At 42.3% G+C, this 20,225-nt stretch overlaps 1 protein-coding gene across 1 annotated transcript in view; it reads right to left on the reverse strand.

The window, feature by feature from the left end:
- Positions 1-4,544: 4,544 nt before the first annotated feature.
- LOC138951957 (transmembrane protein 87A-like) overlaps positions 4,545-20,225 on the reverse strand; it is a 33,570-nt gene continuing 17,889 nt past the window's right edge. Inside the window, exons 14-18 of the mRNA XM_070323526.1 lie at positions 19,820-19,926; positions 15,367-15,425; positions 6,936-7,039; positions 4,980-5,053; positions 4,545-4,638 (exon numbers count right to left, since the gene is read on the reverse strand). Of these exons, the coding sequence (XP_070179627.1) occupies positions 4,625-4,638; positions 4,980-5,053; positions 6,936-7,039; positions 15,367-15,425; positions 19,820-19,926 (358 nt within the window). The 3' untranslated portion in view covers positions 4,545-4,624. The remainder of the gene's footprint in view (positions 4,639-4,979; positions 5,054-6,935; positions 7,040-15,366; positions 15,426-19,819; positions 19,927-20,225) is intronic.

Raw genomic sequence — 20,225 nt, forward strand, 5'->3', positions numbered from 1 at the left:
GTCTGCTAAACGAGACTTCGAAATGGCCGCCAGTAGACGAGAACCGGCTGTGACGTCATTTCGTGTACAGCTTAGGCTCAAGTGGGCGTTTGCCTACATCGAGCATCAACAACACGCCGAAGGAATGCGCACGGCTGCTGATAGCTATGAAGTATAGAAAAAATGTTCAGGCATCAGTTGTCACCTTTTTCCGATGGGCTTACAACTTCTGCAGCAAGACTGATTAACTGGAAACGGCCAACACGATGTGCTGTGTTTCGCGACACTTTCTTCCAATGTGAACGCAGTTAAGCCGGCAAGAAAACCTGGCACACACAAAACAGCTGTTGCCTGACGCAGTTCCAGTTCCGACAATTGTTGACCACTCACAGGAGGTCAGAAACCGGATACCAATGTCATCAGAACGATCTGCTTTCACTAAACGCAGACGAAAGGAAGTGAGTACATGTATACTGAATGTGTTCTGTAAGGGATAGGGGTTCAGTGTCACTGGGCGTTTTTGTCAGACTGACAGTATTTGTAGTGGAATGGCATCTGTTCCTAATTTTAAGCACATGTGTTAAGATTACAGATTAAAACATATATCTGTTACTACATGTCCGTCCCCATGCACCCACCTTAAAGTTCCCTCTCTCTCTCCCTCTTTTACACTCACCTGGGTAATCGATGAGTCTCAGGTTTAATCAGTGTTCGTCCATATACACATAGACATTCACACAAACACACACACGTTGTTATAGTTGTTATCTTTTAATTCAGTGTTGTATTAAATGGATAAAGAAATCGTTAATACAGCAAGCTTGCATGAATAATTTGCTGTTGTCCTTTTTTTCAGACCAGGTTCTGTAATACAGTAATTATAATTAATACAAGTACAAATTCATGTTTGCAGTCATACTCATAGTGTGTGAGTGTGTGTGTGTGTGTGTGTGTGTGTGTGTGTGTGTGTGTGTGTGTGAAAAGCACTTTGATACTTAAAACATCTGTGTTATTTGATTTTATTACAAAACTGCAGTCAGAATATTAAGCAGACCTATTCCAACAATACATTTTGATCAGCAGTAAATGTAATGTCAAATTATGAACAACAATCATGTGAGCAGATATATCTAACAGAAACAAATAGTCTAGCAAAATAATACAACCAAGTACATGTTCGGACATCATCATCCACATCAAAACATTGATTGTAGGAAGAGCACAACTCTGTGTTATTACCACTGCTTCAGTCAAACTGCCAGTTCAACTTTATCTCTGTGGGGTTTTTTTTTCTCTCAGAGTAACATGGGAAAAAAACCTTTAAAAAACTTGCATGCTACAGAGCTGGATTGTTTCTAGTGATCATGCAGCATGATTTATCCGCATAGAAAACTACTGAAACACCTAAACAGAAATAACAATGTCTACAGAAAAAATCCACTGTTTGATTGCTGTCTGTAGTACTCCTCTTGCTAACAGTGGCATTAAAATAATTAAAACTAAGCTATGCTCTCTTGGGGGGGGGGGGGGGGGGGGGGGGGGGAAGTGCTCTAAGTACTTTTTGTGTCTACATAGGCAAAACAAAACTATGCAATGTTTCAGATTTCCTGACCCACCCTATGTTTTTCCTCCTTATCCTGGACTATTTTGGACTCTTACAAAAACTTGTGTACTTCAAAAATGACAAATCTTAATTTTGCAGGCTTACAAGGAAATTGACTCTTCTCTTACAACCAGAATACACCATGATTTCAAGCAAATAAAAAACTACATGCACCTGAGAAAAAAAACACTTTAATTCAAGAAGTTAGACCTCCTAACCCCAGCTTTTCAATTCAATTCAATACGTTGTTGATGTTGATTATGGAGCTTAACGTCCTCCCAGGTAACTAGGGACCTATATTGGGACATGATTTTTTATACAATGTTAAAAGTGTAGGGTGTAATGGGGGGGAGGGGGACTGGAGGGTGACGGGGTGTAGTCGCTAATAAATTTAAAGGTGCGTTTATTATCTAATATACCAGACATTTTGTTTTGGCTGGTGTACAGAATAACATCACATAAAATCGCACTCGCAAAACATACAAAACACATAAAATGTACACATCAGTACACACATAACCCAAACCACACATATCCATACCAGCACCATCACACACATATCCACATACATACTCTAGTTTGTACATTATAAAAATAAATACATTATGATTAATATCATTACTAGTCAACTTAAATTAAGGCTCAAAATAGGTCTTAAGATGGATGTTATTTAGTGTAATGAAGAGATTATAAAAACCAAAAAAAGCTATGAGAAAGAAAAGTATGAAAGAATTATGCCCATTCTCCAGTCAAAGTTTGTGGGAAGATTGTGGTAACTTTTTTTTCTGTCTAAAACAGGCATCAGGTTAACTGAACGAGCTGTTTGAGGGGGTGGTGATCCTAACACTGGCCTATGGCAACACTGGCCTATGGCAGCTACAACAAAGCTCTGCATACACAGCAAGACTACAATGCAACAGTGCCCAGACTTTGACTGCTACAGCTAGACCAGTTGACAAAGCTCAAGTTGTCACCAAGCAGGACGCCCCAACTGGCGACCAACTGAGGCTGCCTATCTCCAAATCTGACAAAGCAAGAATTGTTACGCAAGCTCCACATTTCTGTTTGCAGTTTAAGCCGACCTTAAGTATGCAATGGTTATGCACATCCCCCCCCCACACACACACACCCCGCAGTTGAGAGTTGTAATGTACCTTTTATTTATCTTACATACATTTGAAGCCTGTGTAGCTCTGTGACAGAAAGAGGTCTCTGATGGCAGCGACCAGACAGGCAGGAAGAACTTTCCTGTTCTTTCGGAAAGTCAGTGAGTGTGCAACTTGTCAGTATGTTCTGAACACATCAAAACATTTTCTTTAATTTAAGCTACATAATATCATGTGGATGCACTGATTGGGTGTAAATAATAACAGCAATTGGTAGTCAATTCACTAAATGTGCAACAAAACCCTAATCATCAGACATTTTACAACAGCAAACTTCAACAGTCCTTTTACTTTCCTGAATGTCATTATTATTTATTAAAACATGCATCTAGAGCAACATACATATAAATCTTCTTTTATTAAAGTTCACCTGAAATTCAGGCTGCTTTCCCATGCAAAGTACAAATGCAAGTGTCCATAAACCAGGGTTTAATACATGTAGTATGTGAGTGAGTTCTGATGAAAAAGTGATTGTGTTGTAATATTGGTTATTACTGAGTGTTGATGTTACAATGATTACATTATAAAAACAACAACAACAGAACAATGTGAAGAGCAAACTTCTTCTGTGGGCATGCAAGTGAGTTAATCTTGTGTGTGTGTGAAACTATATGTGACTGAGTGTAACAAATTTAAATGACAACAGTTGTTCAGTTTAAATTTTCTTGGTAGCCTTTAAAAACAACAACAAATAAATACATTTAACAAGAAGAGCAAACGCTCGATCGAGTCACTTTCGCAGTTCTGAATATTATATGAGGCATCAGATGGACAGGAAGAAATTGCTATTCACAACACAATGAGTCACGTTCACATAAAATTTGAGCCCGGTCACTTTTATAGTTTCCGAGAAAAGCCCAACGTTAAGTTGTGTGTTGCCGAACAGAAAAGGCTAGTTATCTCCCTTGTTTTTCTGATAACGTTCGTAAAAGGCTACAGATGTAAATACTTTGATGTAAAGAATAATCCTACAAAGTTTCAATCACATCCGATGAACTTTGTCAAAGATATAAAATGTCTAATTTTTCCTTTGACGCTGACCTGTGACCTTGAAAAAGGTCAAAGGTCAACGAAACCATCGTTAAAGTGTAGAGGTCATTGGAGGTCACGACTAAACAAAATATGAGCCCGATCGCTTTGATAGTTTCCGAGAAAAGTCCAACGTTAAGGTGGTGTCTACGGACGGCCGGCCGGCCGGCCGGCCGGACAGACTAACACTGACCGATTACATAGAGTCACTTTTTCTCAAGTGACTCAAAAACAATACAAACCCCCAAAAATATGAAAAGTTTATTTGATTCAAACAACACATGAGGTCAACATGCACATGTATATTTATGGAAGTAAGGGAAGTGACCTCCCTTGGACACCAAATAAACATGGCGGAACACTTGCATTCCGGCGACTTTGACACATTCAAACTTCTCAAATTCCCATGATATGTCGATCTCGGGACGAGTTTAAAGATTTCGTCATAAGTAAATTACAGACATTATGCATGCTTGGGAATCCAAAAAGTGCTTGTTATAAGCATAAATTCGTTACAAAGAATTCGTTTCAAGCATTTTTTTTAAGCATGAAGAAAGAGGTATTCAGTTGGGAACTTAAAACTAATACGTTATAAGTCAAAATTCGTAACTAGCGTGTTCGTTTTAGGTGGGTTCGACTGTATACTAAGATGCCACATTCCCCAAAATGACATGACATTGCTGACCCCTTATTGAGATCGGTCTGGGACATGGTGAAAGGTGGCACAACCACATCGGTCACACAAACATAGTGTAAACAACAGCTGCCAGGGATTAACAAAAAAAAGTTGCCAAATTCTTCCTGGGACGGAAATCCATCCAGGATGGAAGAAATCCCACCCCTGTCTTCACTTAATTCCATCTGTTGACAAAAACAACACAAAATTAGTATGGTTTCTGTGTGGTTTCAGAAAAAGTAAACATGTTCAGAATACAATGGTATAAACCAACAGTAAATAGCATGTCTATTTTTGACAATTAATACTTGACTGTTAGACTTATATTTAGACCATACATTTCCTGAATGTAAATCTCACTAATGAAAGGAAATTAGAAAAATCTATTAACTGTCAACAAGACAATCTGCACAGAACAAATTTAAGACATAAGCTGAATAGCGAGAAACAAACCGTGATTTATTGGTTTATAGTGTGAGAAATTGTATGCGAGATAAAAGGAATATATCGTAAAAAAAATACTGACCAAATGCGTCATTCATCGTCATATCATCTTCATCCTCTTCATCAGCTGCATCCAGGAGGGGGGAAAAGGCGTACCTGAACAGAAATATTGAAATGTTGAAAGATGTAATAGCAACAAGCAATTACTAAAAGTTTAACAAAAAATAATTTTTAAAACAAGTCGCGTAAGGCGAAATTACTACATTTAGTCAAGCTGTCGAACTCACGGAATGAAACTGAACGCACTGTATTTTTTTCACCAAGACAGTACAGCTTCGTCAATCCCCGCGAGAAGGAAATCGCTCACCTCCCACGTGCAAAACGCAGTGATATGCACACGCCAGAATAGCGCGGTAGCGTATTGTACTAAACATGAACAGGAAAGCGCGCTTTTCTGTATTCGTGTTAACTTTCTGAACTTGTTTTGAATACAACCTATCATATCTATATGTCTCGACATGTATTTCTCTCTCTCTCTCGACTGTACACAGAGATAAGAACAGCCTCGCTTTCACCTAGATCCTGCCTAAAAACAATGTTCAGACCTCATGTTCAGACTCGGCGTAATGATTCCGAAAGGACTACTTTTTAGCGGTCAAGTTCAGTCGTCCGCATACTCGAAAGTGAAAAAAAGATGAAACGTTTTGCTACAGTATCGGAGGATGAACTGTCGAAGAAGAAAAAGAATCTCGTGCCAACCACTACGCAGAAGACCATCCGAGTTGTCCAGAAGAAGTTCTCAAACACGTCACGTTCCAAATCAAAAGACGACATTCTATTCTCTGACGTCACTATTCTTGGTTTACGGTACCATTCGGCGGCTTTGCTGCGAGTATGCCATAGTCTTGGTTGGCCGAGACCTTGAGGTGGAATGCGAGTGATTAGGTTTGTTGATTTTGCTCGGAGAAGTGGTCCGGGTTCAAGCAAGTTTCTTTCTTCTTTGAAAACAAAAACCCTAAGCTCAGTGAATGTCGAGATATATATGTTAATTGGATCTGTGGTCCAAACATGCCCTTTTGGTCAATCTCGATGGCAGTTTATTCCACTCGCCCTACGGGCTTGTGGAATAAACTTCCATCTCGATTGACCAAAAGCCATGTTTGGATCACAGATCCAATTAACGTATAATGTTTTTGGAATCAGGAAACGATAAAGAATAAGATGAAATCATTTTTGGATCGATTTCTTAAATTTTAATCGTAAGACTAATTAATCTATTTTCGTTAATTGTGATCACATTTTGAGAGTAAACATGACATATGTATATATTTTTAGATTCAGAATGTCATGAAGAATACGATGCAATCAATTTTAAATCTGTTTGCGAAAAATCGATTTTAATGACAACTTTAATGAGCAAACTCATTAATTAATTTGTAAGCCTCCAAGCTGAAATGCAATACCAAAGTCCGGGCGTCGTCGAAGATTACTTGACCAAAATTTCAACCAATTTGGTTTAAAAATGAGAGCGTGACAGTGCCGCCTCAACTTTCACGAAAAGCCAGATATGACGTCATCAAAGACATTTATCACAAAAATGAGAAAAAAACCGTCTGGGGATATCATACCCAGGAACTCCCATGTAAAATTTCATGAAGATCGGTCTAGTAGTTTTCTCTAAATCGCTCTACACACACACACACACATACACCACACCCTCGTCTCGATTCCCCCCTCTACGTTAAAACATTTAGTCAAAACTTGACTAAATGTAAAAACACAAGCTCACAGCAGAAGGTAAGTTCTTTTGCTTTTTTGTGTGTTAAATAGCAACAGTCATAACAGATTTGAGTCGATGCAAGTAGACAAAATCACGCCCAATGTTCCGATCTGCTTTGATGAATACTGAATTCAAATTCCAAGGGGAATACTTGCATGATATAGAAAACACACACACACACACATTCAAAACCAACTTCCAGTTGATAATGTTGAATGATTGACCCAAGTGCAGTAGCACTAAGCAGAGAGGACTGACCTATGGTTGTTGACAGTGGGTCTCCACAGCAGCATGATGATGAGCACAAGCACCACGAACTGCATGTGCCAGAAAGCCTCGTAAACCCACAGCTGCTTCCAGTCCTGGGGACGTACACACAAACACTTTGACAATGCAATAGACGGATTCCCGAAACAACTGTCAAGATTTTATGGGTTGTGGAGTTGCTTCCCTTGCTTTTCCTTGCTTTTTCATAGAAACACTGAGGCAAGCTACGGGTGACATTGTAGGCTTGCCTCAGTGGTTCTATGGAAACAAGGGAAAGCAACTCTTCCACAAGCCATACAAACTTGACCGACTTATTTCCAAACATCGTCTATTCCTTGAGTACAGTTGAGTTATCTACTTCAAGGCATCTAACTGGTATCAGCAACGTTTTACAACTGTGCAAAACTGAAGATGAAAGTCGCTTGTTCATTTCAATGCTTGCTATTCTCTCAGGTGCCAGGAGGAGACTGGTTCCAGATAACTTTCACTTACTCCATTACACGTCACATGCCTTTAGAGCGCTTACTTCCCTTTGATTATCGGATGTGCAAATCTAAGCTGTGTTTCACAGCACCAAAGAGCTCCTGAAGGCTCTCTTGAGTTTGTTTTGTTGAAGAGTCCATTCAGTACACTCACTATTAGACACAATGCTGTGGTTACACGGCAGAAAGCAATAAAAGCATCAACAACTTTCTTCAAATGCACCTGCTTCAGTGCTACGATTTGCAGACATCATACAGTCTACTTCGATTATAACGTCGCCGGATATAACGTCACCACGTTATATTGTCACCCAAACACCGGTCCCGGCTCAATTCCTTCTTTCCAAGACTATTTTAACCTCGGATATAACGTCACCGGATATAACGTCACCCAGTTATAACGTCACTCATCCATGTCGGTTATAACGTCATATCAATCCCCAAGTCCTACAACCTCACGCCGGATGTGCCCCTCACTCTCTCTACTCTACCCTCACCAACCTCTCCTCCCTCTTCGTTTACAGAACCAGCTCTGGTTTTTCCCGCAGTCTCTGCCCTATCGCAAGTTCATTTCACGGATGTGACATGACGGTTTGGAAAAATGGCGACTGCTGCTAAGGATGCTGCGAAGAGAAAGTCTCTTTCATTGAAAGAAAAAATTGACATCATCAAAAAGACTGAGGATAATCCTGCCTTGTCCACGACATCTATGGGTGAATCTTTTGGCATCGCCCGGACGACAGTGGGATCCGTTCTCAAGAACAAAGAGAAGTTCAAGCAGTTGTTTTTCCAGAGTGAAACTGATGTTTCCAAGAAGCGTGTTCGCTCAGCGAAGTTAGAGGTAAGCCACAAATTGTTGCTTGCAATCTGATGGTGGTGGGGGCGGGAGAGAGGGGGGAGGTTGATGATTGCGGTGTCATGAACTAAAATCTATCTCAGTCCGACCACCTCATGCCATGTCTTCTGATTGTAAGTCTAAGAACGCGCTGCCAGCTCCATTGTTAGTTTTACATGCAGGTTTTTTTTAATTTTTAAATGATTGTTTTGCATTTCATGTAACTACATGTACTGTATCAGGTATGCTTACACGATAGACCTATACGCTACCTATAACATGTACCTTCGAAACTTAGCCTAGAACAGAAGCTAAGATGGAGCAAAGTTCATGTTTTACACTAGATTTCCAAATGTGCATCGCTAGATCGATCGCTAGATCTGTGCCGCTCTTGTTTCATTTACAATATTTAGATCTAGAAATAGAACCCGGCTTCTCCCGGGATAGCATGCAAAGGAATGAATCTCTTCTCTCCCCTCTCCCCCCACCTCCTCTCCCCCCCACCCCCCCCCCCCCCCTTTCCCGTCCCCCTCCTCTCTTCTTTCTCCATTTAGGCGTACTACTCCCCGTCTTTGTCTTTCTGTCCTGTACGTGCTGGGTGGTGCCATGTCTAATGCACCTCTTTATCTCCCCTGGCTCATAAACAGTGCTGAGATATTCTTTGGCCTGCAAAATAAACACTGCATGGACGCGACGGCCTACGCCACAAAACTCAGTTTACTGAGACTGATTCTGATTTCTGAATTCCAGGATATTGAAAGCGCCCTGCTGGAGTGGTTTTCAAGTTCAAGGGCAGACAACGTCCCCATCAGTGGCCCGCTTCTAAAGCTTCAAGCCAACAAGATTGCACAGAACCTGGGGCATGATTGGAAATGCAGTGAAGGATGGCTGTCTAGATTTAAACAGCGACATTCAATTGCCTTCATATCTGTATCACTGCCTTTCATCCGCCCAAAGAACAGCCATTTGCGCCTAAACCAGGGGTGCGTTGCATAGGCAGAGCGCCACAGAACGTTTGCGAACGTTTTCTGGGCAACGCATAGTTTTGTTGTGGCGCTCGCGAGCGTTAGCAAGCGCTCGGTACGAGTACCATTGTCCGGGGTCACTGAAGCGTAACAATTGCGAACGCTCGCCGAGAATGGTCTAGGAAACAGGGTTTTGCGGGGAGCATTCTGGAGCATTCTGTAACGTACCTGAGAGGTGGCACACCAAAAACTATTGCACTGTACTGAGCTTTCCGGTTGACTCTCTCTCTCTCTCTTTCTTCCTTTCTTTCTCTCCCTTTCTCTCTCTCTCTCTCTCTCTCTCTCTCTCTCTCTCTCTCTCTCTCTCTCTCTCTCTCACACACACACACACACACACACACAAACGCGCGCGCGCACAAACACACATAAATACATGTGTGTATTTGCGTTTTTGTGTGTGCTTGTGTGTGTGTGTGTGTGTATAAGGTTGTGTGTGTGTGTGTGTGAGTGTTTGTGCGCACGCGTGTGTGTGTGGGTGTGTGTGTGCGTCTGAGTGTGTCTGTGTGTGTGTATGGGTGTATATAAGTGCATGTTTGTGTGTGTGCGCGCGCACGCGCGTGTGTGTTAGTGCGTGTGTGCATTAGTATATGTGTGTGTGTTGAGGGTGGTGTGTGTGTGTGTGTGTGTATGTGTTTGTGTGTGCGGTTGGGTATTATGTGTGTGTATATATATGCGTGTGCATGCTAATGTGTGTGAGTGAGTGCGCGTGTGCGCATGTGTGTGTGCATACATGTGTGTATATGTGTGTGTGTGTCTGTGTGTGTGTCTGTGTGTATTTGTATGCGCGCGCACGCGCGTGTGATTGTGCGAGTATGTATGTGTGTGTGTGTGCGTGTGTGTGGTAAGTGTGTGTGTTCGTGTGTGTGTGCGTGTGTGTGTGTTCGTGTGTGTGTGTTCGTGTGTGTTTGTGTGTGTGTGCGTGTGTGTTTGTGTGTTGTGTGTGTGTGTGTGCGTGTGTGTGTGCGTGTGTGTGCATGTGTGTGTGTGTGTGCGTTAGTGTATGTGTGAGTGTCTGTGTGCTTGTGCGTGTTTGTGTGTTTGTGTATGTGAGTGTGTGTGTGTGTGTGTGTGCACGTGTGTGTGTGCATGTATGCTAATGTGTGTGAGTGAGTGCGCGCGGTGCATGTGTGTGTGTGTGTGTGTATGTGTGTTTGTGTGTGTGCACGTGTTCACGTGTGCATAGTGCTTTTAGTTATGCGCTATAGAAATCTCCTTAATAAATAAATGTATGTGTGTGCATGCTAATGTGTGAGTGAGTTCGCGCGTGTGCATGTGTGTGTGTGTGTTGTGATTGTGTGTGTGTGTGTGTGAGTGTGCGTGTGCGTGTGTGCATGTATGTGTGTGCATGTATGTGTGTGCATGTATGTGTGTGCATGCTAATGCGTGTGAGTGAGTGTGCGCGTGTGCATGCGAGTGTGCATGTGCATACGTGTGTGTGTGTGTGTGTGTGCGTGTATTTGTGTGTGTGTGTGTGTGTGTACAGTATGTGTGTGTGTGTGTGTATTTGCATTCGCGCGCACGCGCGTTTGATTGTGTGAGTATGTGTGTGTGTGTGTGTGTGTGTGTGTGTTCGTGTGCATGAGTGTTAGCTTGTTTGAGTGTGTGTGTGTGTGTGTGTGTGTGTGTGTGTGTGTGTGTGTTGTGAGTGGGTGTGTGTGCGTGGGTGTGTGTGCGTGGGTGTGTGTGCGTGGGTGTGTGTGCGTGGGTGTGTGTGCGTTAGTGAATATGAGCTCTCTCTCTCTCTGCTCTGTCTGTCTGTCTGTCTGTCTGTCTGTCTGTCTGTCCGTCTCTCTCTCTCTCTCTCTCTCTGCTCTGTGTCTCTGTCTCTCTCTCTCTTTCTCCTCCCCACCACATTCTTATTTCCGTGTAATGAATTGTGTGGGTGTATTATTTTGCTTGTGTGTGTTTTGGTAGGAAAATACGCTACTGCATGGCACTGTGTGTCATTTTGTATTTGCTGCAAGATCGCGTTATCTGCTTTTTTCACGAGATCGGACTCAAGTTTCAAAAGGCTGACGTCCACAAAATGTCAGAGCGAGAAGAATGTGTGAAGATTGTGACACTTGCGGGTTATTGTGATGAGGCATAAAGAGGGAAAGAGCTCTCTCTGTCTCTCTGTCTCTCTCTCCCTCCCTCCCTCCCTCCCTCCCTCCCTCGGTGCACCCATTGCACCTCGGTTCGACCGTACATTAGGTAACTTTCAATTCCTGTTGTGCAGCGGGTTGAAAGAATATCCTATACCTCGGAGATATACCTTCACTCGGTCGGAGCGACGTCACGTGACATTTTAGATGGTGGAAGAGAATGCTGTCGCTTATTTTCCTACTGAGGATGAGGGTTTAACATGGATCGGGAACTTACAGGACAACTGCGGCTGTGGTTGCAATTTTGGATAGTTCTTTCCGTGAATGAGCATCGTTTTAGTCTTAACCGAACTCAGAAGGAAAATAAGCGACAGCATTCTCTTCCACCATATAAAATGTCACGTGACGTCGCTGAGACCGAGTGAAGGTATATCTCCGAGGTATGGGGTATTCTTTCAACCCGCTGCACAACAGGAATTTATTTTTAACTTCTCTTCTGTCGAACCGAGGTGCAATACCTCCTCTCTCTTATCTGTCTCTCTCTATCTGTCTCTCTCTCTCTCTCTCTCACTGCCCTCCCCCACCTTCATATATGCGTGCAATGCAATGAAGTGTGTGGGTGTATTTGCTTGTTTGCGTGTGCGTATGGCAATGGTTGTGTGTGTGTGTGTGTGTGTTTGTGTTTGTGTGTGTGTGTGTGTGTGTGTGTATGTGTGTGTATGTGTGTGTGTGTGTATGTGTGTGTGCGTGTGTATACGCGCGCGTGTGTGCGGAAGGGCGAGGGGGGGCAAGAGAGAGACAGATAGAGAGATCAAGAAAGAAAAAGAAAGGGAGGGAGAGACAGACAGACAAATAGAGAGAGAGATTGAGAGAGACAGAGAGAAAAATAGAGAGAGAGAGAGAAAGGCAGAGAGATAGACAGACAAATAGAGATAGAGATAGAGAGAGACAGAGAGAGAAATAGAGAGAGAGAGGGACAGGTAGAGAGATCGAGAAAGAGAAAGAAAGGGAGGGAGAGACAGACAAACGAACAGAGAGAGAAAGACAGAGACACGGAGAGAGAGAGAGAGAGAGAGAGAGAGAGAGAGAGAGAGAGAGAGAGAGAGAGAGAGAGAGAGAGAGAGAGAGCGCACACGGGCTTTTTACTCCAAAACATTAACCTTTATTGAATGAAATGAAGACCACAACACTTTTCCACGGAATCGACAAGAAATCTGTCAAATCTGACCACCAAAAAAAAGAGGAAAGGCCCTGCTTCTCCACGTGGGGTACGAAACTCAAACACACACACATATCCTGAGGGCCAATGCATAGCGTCACCCCTAAAATGTACTCATGGACTGAGCTGTAAGCGATTGGGCTCGTCTACTTTGGTCAGTGCGGGTAGGGATGGCTAATCCAAGTACAAACTGATTTTAAAGCGACTGTTCGCATAATCGCCCCCAATATGCATGCATGGACTCGGCCGTCAGCGAAGAGACGGGTCCATTTAGTTGAAAGTAGGTAGAGAGGGTATAATTGAGTTCGCCGCGGACAGTTCGCCGCGAACATAGCGTTTCCTACAACATGAAAACTTTTTGTTTCTTCGCGAACAAAACGCTTGCTCTATGCAACGCACCTCAGGTGTCCGCTCACGCCGGGGGCCGTACATTGCAGGGACTGCTGTACCCACATTGAAGGTGACTCTCGAACCGGAAGTAGGAAAAAAACTCCTCCTTCGCGGAACGGAAGTCCGCCATCGTCGAATGCAACCAAAGAGGAAGCCGATGTACCCTCCGTAAAGTATCTGGAAGTAACCTCCGTCGCGGCCTCGAGAGAAGCCAAGAGCTTCGACGGAAATCCAGAACATGTCTGAACGCTGGCTAAAGACTGTATAACAGAATAGCCAAGCGAACGGACACGGACCTAAGTCACAGTTGCCAGTGGAAGACCAATGAACGGGATGACCGGAAAACCGGAAAACCAGAAACCCGTCCACCCGGAAGCCGTCCTGTCTCAACCCCTCCCGTAAGAGGGTAAGAATAAGAGGAGGTAACATCCGAAGCCACCAGAACTGAATAGACAGTAGACGCAACACGCAACAGGTGAAGTGACGACTGTCCCGGCCGAGGCTGAACGCCTGAATGCCCGTAGGCCAGCCGCTGTTCCTCACTCACTGACATCCAAGAGGAAGTGTTAGGAAGAACAGTGTATCCGGACAGAGCCAGAAACGCAACAGACAAAACCGCACAATGCGGAAGCAAAGGTTGCGTGGACTGAGGCCGGAAGCCCGAACGCCCGTAGGCCAGTCCGCGGTCAACTCCAGGAAAGAACACACAAGAGCGCCGGAAACAGCTACCGCCCTTGCTCTGACAACGCCAATGCCCGCAACGCGGCAAAGGCGAGGTCAGAACAGTGCCACCGGCACTGAAAGGAGAGTCGACCCAACACCGTAGTGAAAGGAAGACTGCCCTAACTGCCCGTAGGGCGGATGCTGACCCTCACTCACAGACATCCGAGAAGGAGTGTCCGGAAGAGGGAAAGCAAATCCGGACTGAGCCAGAAACGCGACGGACGAAACCACACCTTGATGCGTAAACGATAGTCACAATGACTGGGGCCGGAAGCCCTGATGCCCGGAGGCCAGTCCACAGTCAACTCCAACCACTACCTCTGTGTGTACGTGTGCTGGAGGACCTTTGCTTCTGGGAAAACCCGGAAGCGCGACTTCCGACGGAAGCCGCCCTTGCTCAGAAACGTCCGCACGCTCGATGGGTACTGGGCGAGACTGAACAGTAAATCAGGTTGTGATCCTGCCAATGAGCTCCGTCCCAAAAGGGACCGTCCGGTGGCCTCACGAGGGCCGGTGGACAAGCTCAACATACCTTGCATGCCCCCAGAGGAGGCAGAAGAAGAAGCGGAAAGCCCAACGTCACAGGCGGCCGTCACAGACGGGAACGACAAAGACGCCAAAGAGCGGGCGTCACTCACTGCCGGAGGAAGTACAACACTTGCAGGCGGCGTAGAGCACTTAAATTCTTCGCGCACCAAGTTGCGAATCTCTGGAACAAGAGAGCTTAACAACGTAGATACAAGAGATACTTGCCCAGACGCCGAAACGGCGGGAGAGCAAGCAGTAGAAGTAAAGCAAGTATTTGACTGCCCCCCAACCACGTGGTCATCTGGGGCATAAAAAGTAACGGACATAGCGGTTGTACATGCTAAGTTTGAAACAACAACAATTACCAATGGTCTGGTAGATCAATGACATAAGCCTTGCCATGTTTTATCACTGTCAACCACGCTGACACACAAAAATGGCGGCCAAACAAAAAGTTACTGGAAAATTTACAAGTCCAAAACGGACGAAAAGTCAGCTACTACAACGAACTTCCTGTCAAACTGACCAATAAAGGAAGAGCTTACCAACTAACAAAGCAGAAGGCAAGTAAAGAGGTAATATAAGGTTTACCTAACCAAAAAATCGGCCGTGCCAAGTTAAAGCCGTCAGCCAAGCTGACCAACAAAATGGCGGCCAACCAATACATTACTGAAAAAATTTACAAGTCCGAAAAACGGACGAAAAGTCAGCAACTACAGCAACATTCTTGTCAAAATAATGACCAAAATGGAAAGAGCTCACCAACTAACGAAGCAGAAGGCAAAGAAGACGGGTAAAAGGCCGGTGGGTGTAAACAAACACCAAACAGCACAGCCATGAGAGAGCCAGATTTTCAACACCTTACTCTTAGGTCTGAAAAAGTCGTATGGGGTTACCACGTGTTGTAGTAGTGGAAGTGACGTCACATACCCCTAATGGGAGGTAACTCCCCGAGTATATGGTCATTACCATAGCTATTTATAGCTTTTTTGGTTGTTGGGTTGCTTCCCTTTAAAATTGTTTAAGATGGGTAGCGTTTTCAGTACCTTAGCATCCAAGACTGAGTCTTTGCTTCATGTGATTCGGAGTAAGAATATGTAATTTAATAAGAAATGAAGAAGAGCTGCAAAGCTCACCTTGATGCACTCCTTGAACATGTGTTGAGTCATGAACCAGATGTCACAGGCCAGAGACGCTGCAAATAAAATCATACAAAAGCTGTAAATATTTTTCTTTTAAATCCAGCCAGAGCTCAGTGTAAAGAAGACTACATTCAGGAATAAATCAATCAATTACAATGATTACATTCACTTCCGCAAGGAGGAACAGCTGCTCAAATTTCTGTAATTTACACAGATCTGAACCAGATCATGTAGGCCACAGATGCTGCACTTAAGGGCAGACCGGGTAGGCAAAATGAGTTATTTTTGGTCTCATACACCTTTTTGGGGTTGTTGCATTTTTCACACCTTTGAACATCCTGGAATGCATTCAATAATCTGCTTTTGTCATTTTAGACATGTATTCATGTAAATAAAACCATTTTCAAACCGATGTTTTGTTGTTTTTGTCTGTGTTTTATCAAAAAAATCGAAAAAATGGTCAACTTTGGATACTCCGTGCTGGTAAATGTGCGCACATGACATGACCCTTCGCTGTTCAAACTGTGTGGAAATTTCCGTTCTTCAAGATGACGTCATCACCGTTGGGGAATTTCCGTTGACATAGGCACAAAGAGAGAGAATCCGTTCCAACCGAAACCCCGGAATTAATATATGCAAATATATGTAGGTCAAAGGCATTTGGCGCAAGCGCAGTAGACAACTTGTCAGTCCCCCGGTGTCAACAAATCCATGACGTTTTCACCGATTCAGCAGCATTTTTCAAAGTTTTGAGCTGCGGAGAACAACCCTAACATTGGAAATGTTCGGCATAGTGGAAAGAAATATCAGAGAAAGATGAACCAGCAGCAGCGAACAGTAGAAGGAAGTAACAACACTCCGAAATGATCGTATTTAAGCAGACGACATTCTAAGATTCTTGACTCGACGAGGTGGGTTTTGCTTCTTTCTCTTTTCGATCTTGTTTGTTTGACAACGTGATTTATTGCACATTGTTATGTTGTTGTTGTTGTAAGAATGTGTTAGGGTTTGCAGGTAAATGATAAACAGTTTGTGTCTGAAGTATTTTGCGGGTTTCTTGATCCAATTTACTGACCATGCCGCCGCCGCATCCCCCCCCCCCCCCCCCCCCCCCCCCCCTCCCTCGATCATCTCTGTGATATTGTCTTCACAACCCCTATTTTATTGTTCTTCGCTGGCCAGTCCTTGAGAGCTTACTATGGTGTAACATGTCATCAGTATTCTTTGTCTGGGGTCAAACTGAGAAGCAGCATCTGAGCGATGTACGACTGACACAGTTTCTGTTTCTGGTCATTGACCGTAGGAAAATAAGTACCCTACTAGAGAGCGTTCTCTAATTCTAAAGGATTGGTTTACACCAGCATGGCTGACCAACCTATCATTGACAGCAATATTGTTGTCAAATCTTTTCCATTAACTAAGGAATAAAAAAAATAGATCCAATTTACTTCACCAAAGAAAAAAAAAGAGTTAAACTAAAGGACTGGGGATGCAACTCATGAATCAAAAGCATAAAGATCACCTGCAAACAGTGCTAGGTTTAGGAAATCTGAAAATGTATACACACACACACAGAACACACACACACACACACACAACAGACAACAGACAAGAAACAAGCAAATACGTACATATAGCAAGTGTAATGAAATAAATTAATTTTAAAAGAAAAATATGAAAAGAAAGAAAGAAAATAATTCAGCTAGTTTCAGTATTAGTTCCTGTGTGTATGTGATTGTGTGGTTACTCAAATCCCATAGTAAACTTGACATGTACATTTTGTGATAGGGGCCAATTAATGAATGTCTTTTGTGTGTGTGTGTGTGTTCGTCAACCGACATATGTGGGTACGAGCCGCTGAGGTGGTTGTAAGAAAACCCGCCTGGTTCAGTGGTTGGGGGCTGATTGGGATTTCTGATTTACCAGCCTAGCCAAAAAGTTGAGGTACACCCCATGTAACATGGTCATTTGCAAAATAAAGTACAAGCACTTGTTGACGTTTATATTGAGTCTTAAAATTTGCAGCTTATTACAAACAAAAACCATGGACAGTTGTATCAAATATTAAATCAGTGTTTGTGTATTTATTAGGTTGGAGCAAGGGGAGAGCCAGTCCTCCTGTGGTGGCAGTGAGGAGAAAGATTGACCTGATGGAAAAGTTTGCTAAACCGGAACTACCCTCTTCCACAGCAGAAACATCAGCTTTGCCATCTTCTGACCAACCATAAGAAGATACAGATACTTTGCCATCTTCTGACCCATCACAAGCAGATATGGATACTGGTACTGTGCAACGTCACTCCGCTGACATGTGTTGGGCTTTTGTCAACATTGATCAGCTCAATCTATTGCTGAAAGGTTTATATCCTGTACTGAATGCTTGTCTGATAGCAGTCTGATTATGAAAGAAGGTGATGCATCAGCCCAAGGATTTGCACAGGCCCTGCATCTGGAGTGCATATGAGTGTCCATTCAAGTCTGCAGTTGTTTACTCTTCTCCCGGTGTTTGCAACGCTTCGGGTGGTAAAGTTGCATTTTAAATAATCCGCGTATGACCATGTTGGTACATGGAAAGGGACATTCAGCTTTACAGAAATTTGCTGCAGTGTTAGGATTGAGCACAGAAATACTGTAATTAAAATGTTGCAACTTTTGAATGGCTTGATAGCTTTGTTCCATTTGTGTATATATAATTATGTAATGTTGTTGATGATTTGTGAAGCATCATTTCTATGCAATGGAATAAGAAATCAGTGCATCCGTTGGGTTTTTATGAGTCTGACAGTTTGGTTCTGATCAATATTTTCATATCAGCACAAACACAGATAATTGACTTTTTTAATGTTTTCATATGATTTTTTTTTAAATCAAAAAAATCTGATAATTTGATTATCAAATCATTTCCCCTTCATAGTTAAAGTGTTATTCTGGTTAAAAAAAAAAACACCCCATTAATTCAAGCTCTACTGTGGTACTAGTTTACCGGGGTACTAGTGAGACTCTTTTACATGCTGTTTTCTCTACATGTAATTTGAGACAAAATGTGGTAATTACAATGTTGTAACTTTTGAATGGCAAGATGGATTTGTTCCAATTTTGTATATGTTGTTTATGATTTGTGAAGCACCATTTCTGTGCATGGAATAAGAATACAGTGGATTCCTTGTGTTTTTATGAGTCCGACAGTTTCGTTTTGATTCATATCTGCACTAACATAGATGAGTTTTCAAATGATTTTTTAAAAAAAGTCTGGATAATTTGATCGTCAAATCATTTCCCCATCATAGTAAAGTGGTTATTCTTATAAAAACATATCAATTCAGGCTGCACTGTGCTACTAGTTTGAGGTACTGGTTGGAATCTTTCAAATGCTGTTTTCTCTGAATGTAATTTTCAGACAAACATCTGTAATTAAAATGTTGCAACTTTTGAATGGCTTGATGGATTTGTTTCATTTTTGTGTATGTTGTTTATGATTTGTAAAGCGTCAGTTTTGTGTATGGAATAAGAGTTAAGTGCATTGGTTGGGTTTTTATGAGTCTGACAGTTTGGTTCTGATTCATGTTTTCATATCGGTACAAACAAAGATGGCTGTTTTCATATGATGTATATAAAAAAAATCCTGATAATTTGATTGTCAAATCCTTTTCCCTACATAGTAAAGTGGTCATTCTGATAAAAACATATGAATTCAGGGTGCACTGTGCTACTGGTTTTTTTATGTACTGGTTCAAATCTTTAAAATGCTGTTTTCTCTGAATGTAATTTTCAGACAAAACGCTACAATTAAAATGTTGCAACTTTTGAAAGGCTTGATGGATTTGTTCAGTTTTTGTATATGTTGTTTATGAGTTGTACAGCATCAGTTCTGTGTATGGAATAAGAGTTCAGTGCATTGGTTGGGTTTTTATGAGTCTGACAGTTAGGATTTCATGTATTTTTCTTATCAGAACTGAACCGGTAACTGAAAATGCTAAATTAAAATAATATATTGCTTAGAAATGCTTTTCGATACACAGAATTATTAAACACACACATATTGCTGCAAAGAAGAAAAATTGGATCAAAACATGCACTGGTTCACAAACTGCAACATTTTAAAATAAGCACATTTTATGACGTTTTTCTCACATTTTGGTGAATAAAACCCCCAAAAATTGCTTTTCACTCAAAATTTAAAATGGTTTCCCTTAATTAGGTTATTCTGCTTGCAAAAATCAAACAAGCAGCAAGCTGTTTCCAAAATAAAAAAAAAAAGTGCTTGCCTACCCTGTCCCCCCTTAAAATCACACAAAAGAAGCTTCAAATATTTTTCCTTTTAAATCCAGTAAAAAAAGTATACATTCAGGAATAAATCAATCAATTAAAATGATCACATTCACTTCCCCAAGGAGGAACACATGCTCAAATTTCTTTCATTTACACATGGGCTAAAACACAAACTTACCTAGCAAATTGAAAATGAGCGTATTTGTAAAATGCCTGTACAAGGTCAGCTTGACCACGTTGCGACGCAGACGCAGAGTGCGAGTTGTCCGGATGAGACTGAAGAAGATGTGATCGCAGTCAAGGAAATAAAACGAACTTCTTATGCCGATAGCCATAACTCACAAGAGCAACAGACGTCACAAGCCATTGTCTGGTAATCTGAACTTGTACGCCATGTACACAGCTCTGCTTCAGAAAATGCATGCTCACTGTAAAACTTCTTGGTTCATTTTAAAATCAAAGCAGAATGATCTGCAATTTCCTCAGCTTACACACATGGAAAGAAATGTGCAATTATTATTATTCATTCTATAAACAGGGATGAAAGTTCAGAAGGTTCAAAATCAGCAAAAACTCCCCAGGCT

Source organism: Littorina saxatilis, linkage group LG17, assembly GCF_037325665.1.
Source record: "Littorina saxatilis isolate snail1 linkage group LG17, US_GU_Lsax_2.0, whole genome shotgun sequence".
Classification (NCBI taxonomy): domain Eukaryota; kingdom Metazoa; phylum Mollusca; class Gastropoda; order Littorinimorpha; family Littorinidae; genus Littorina; species Littorina saxatilis.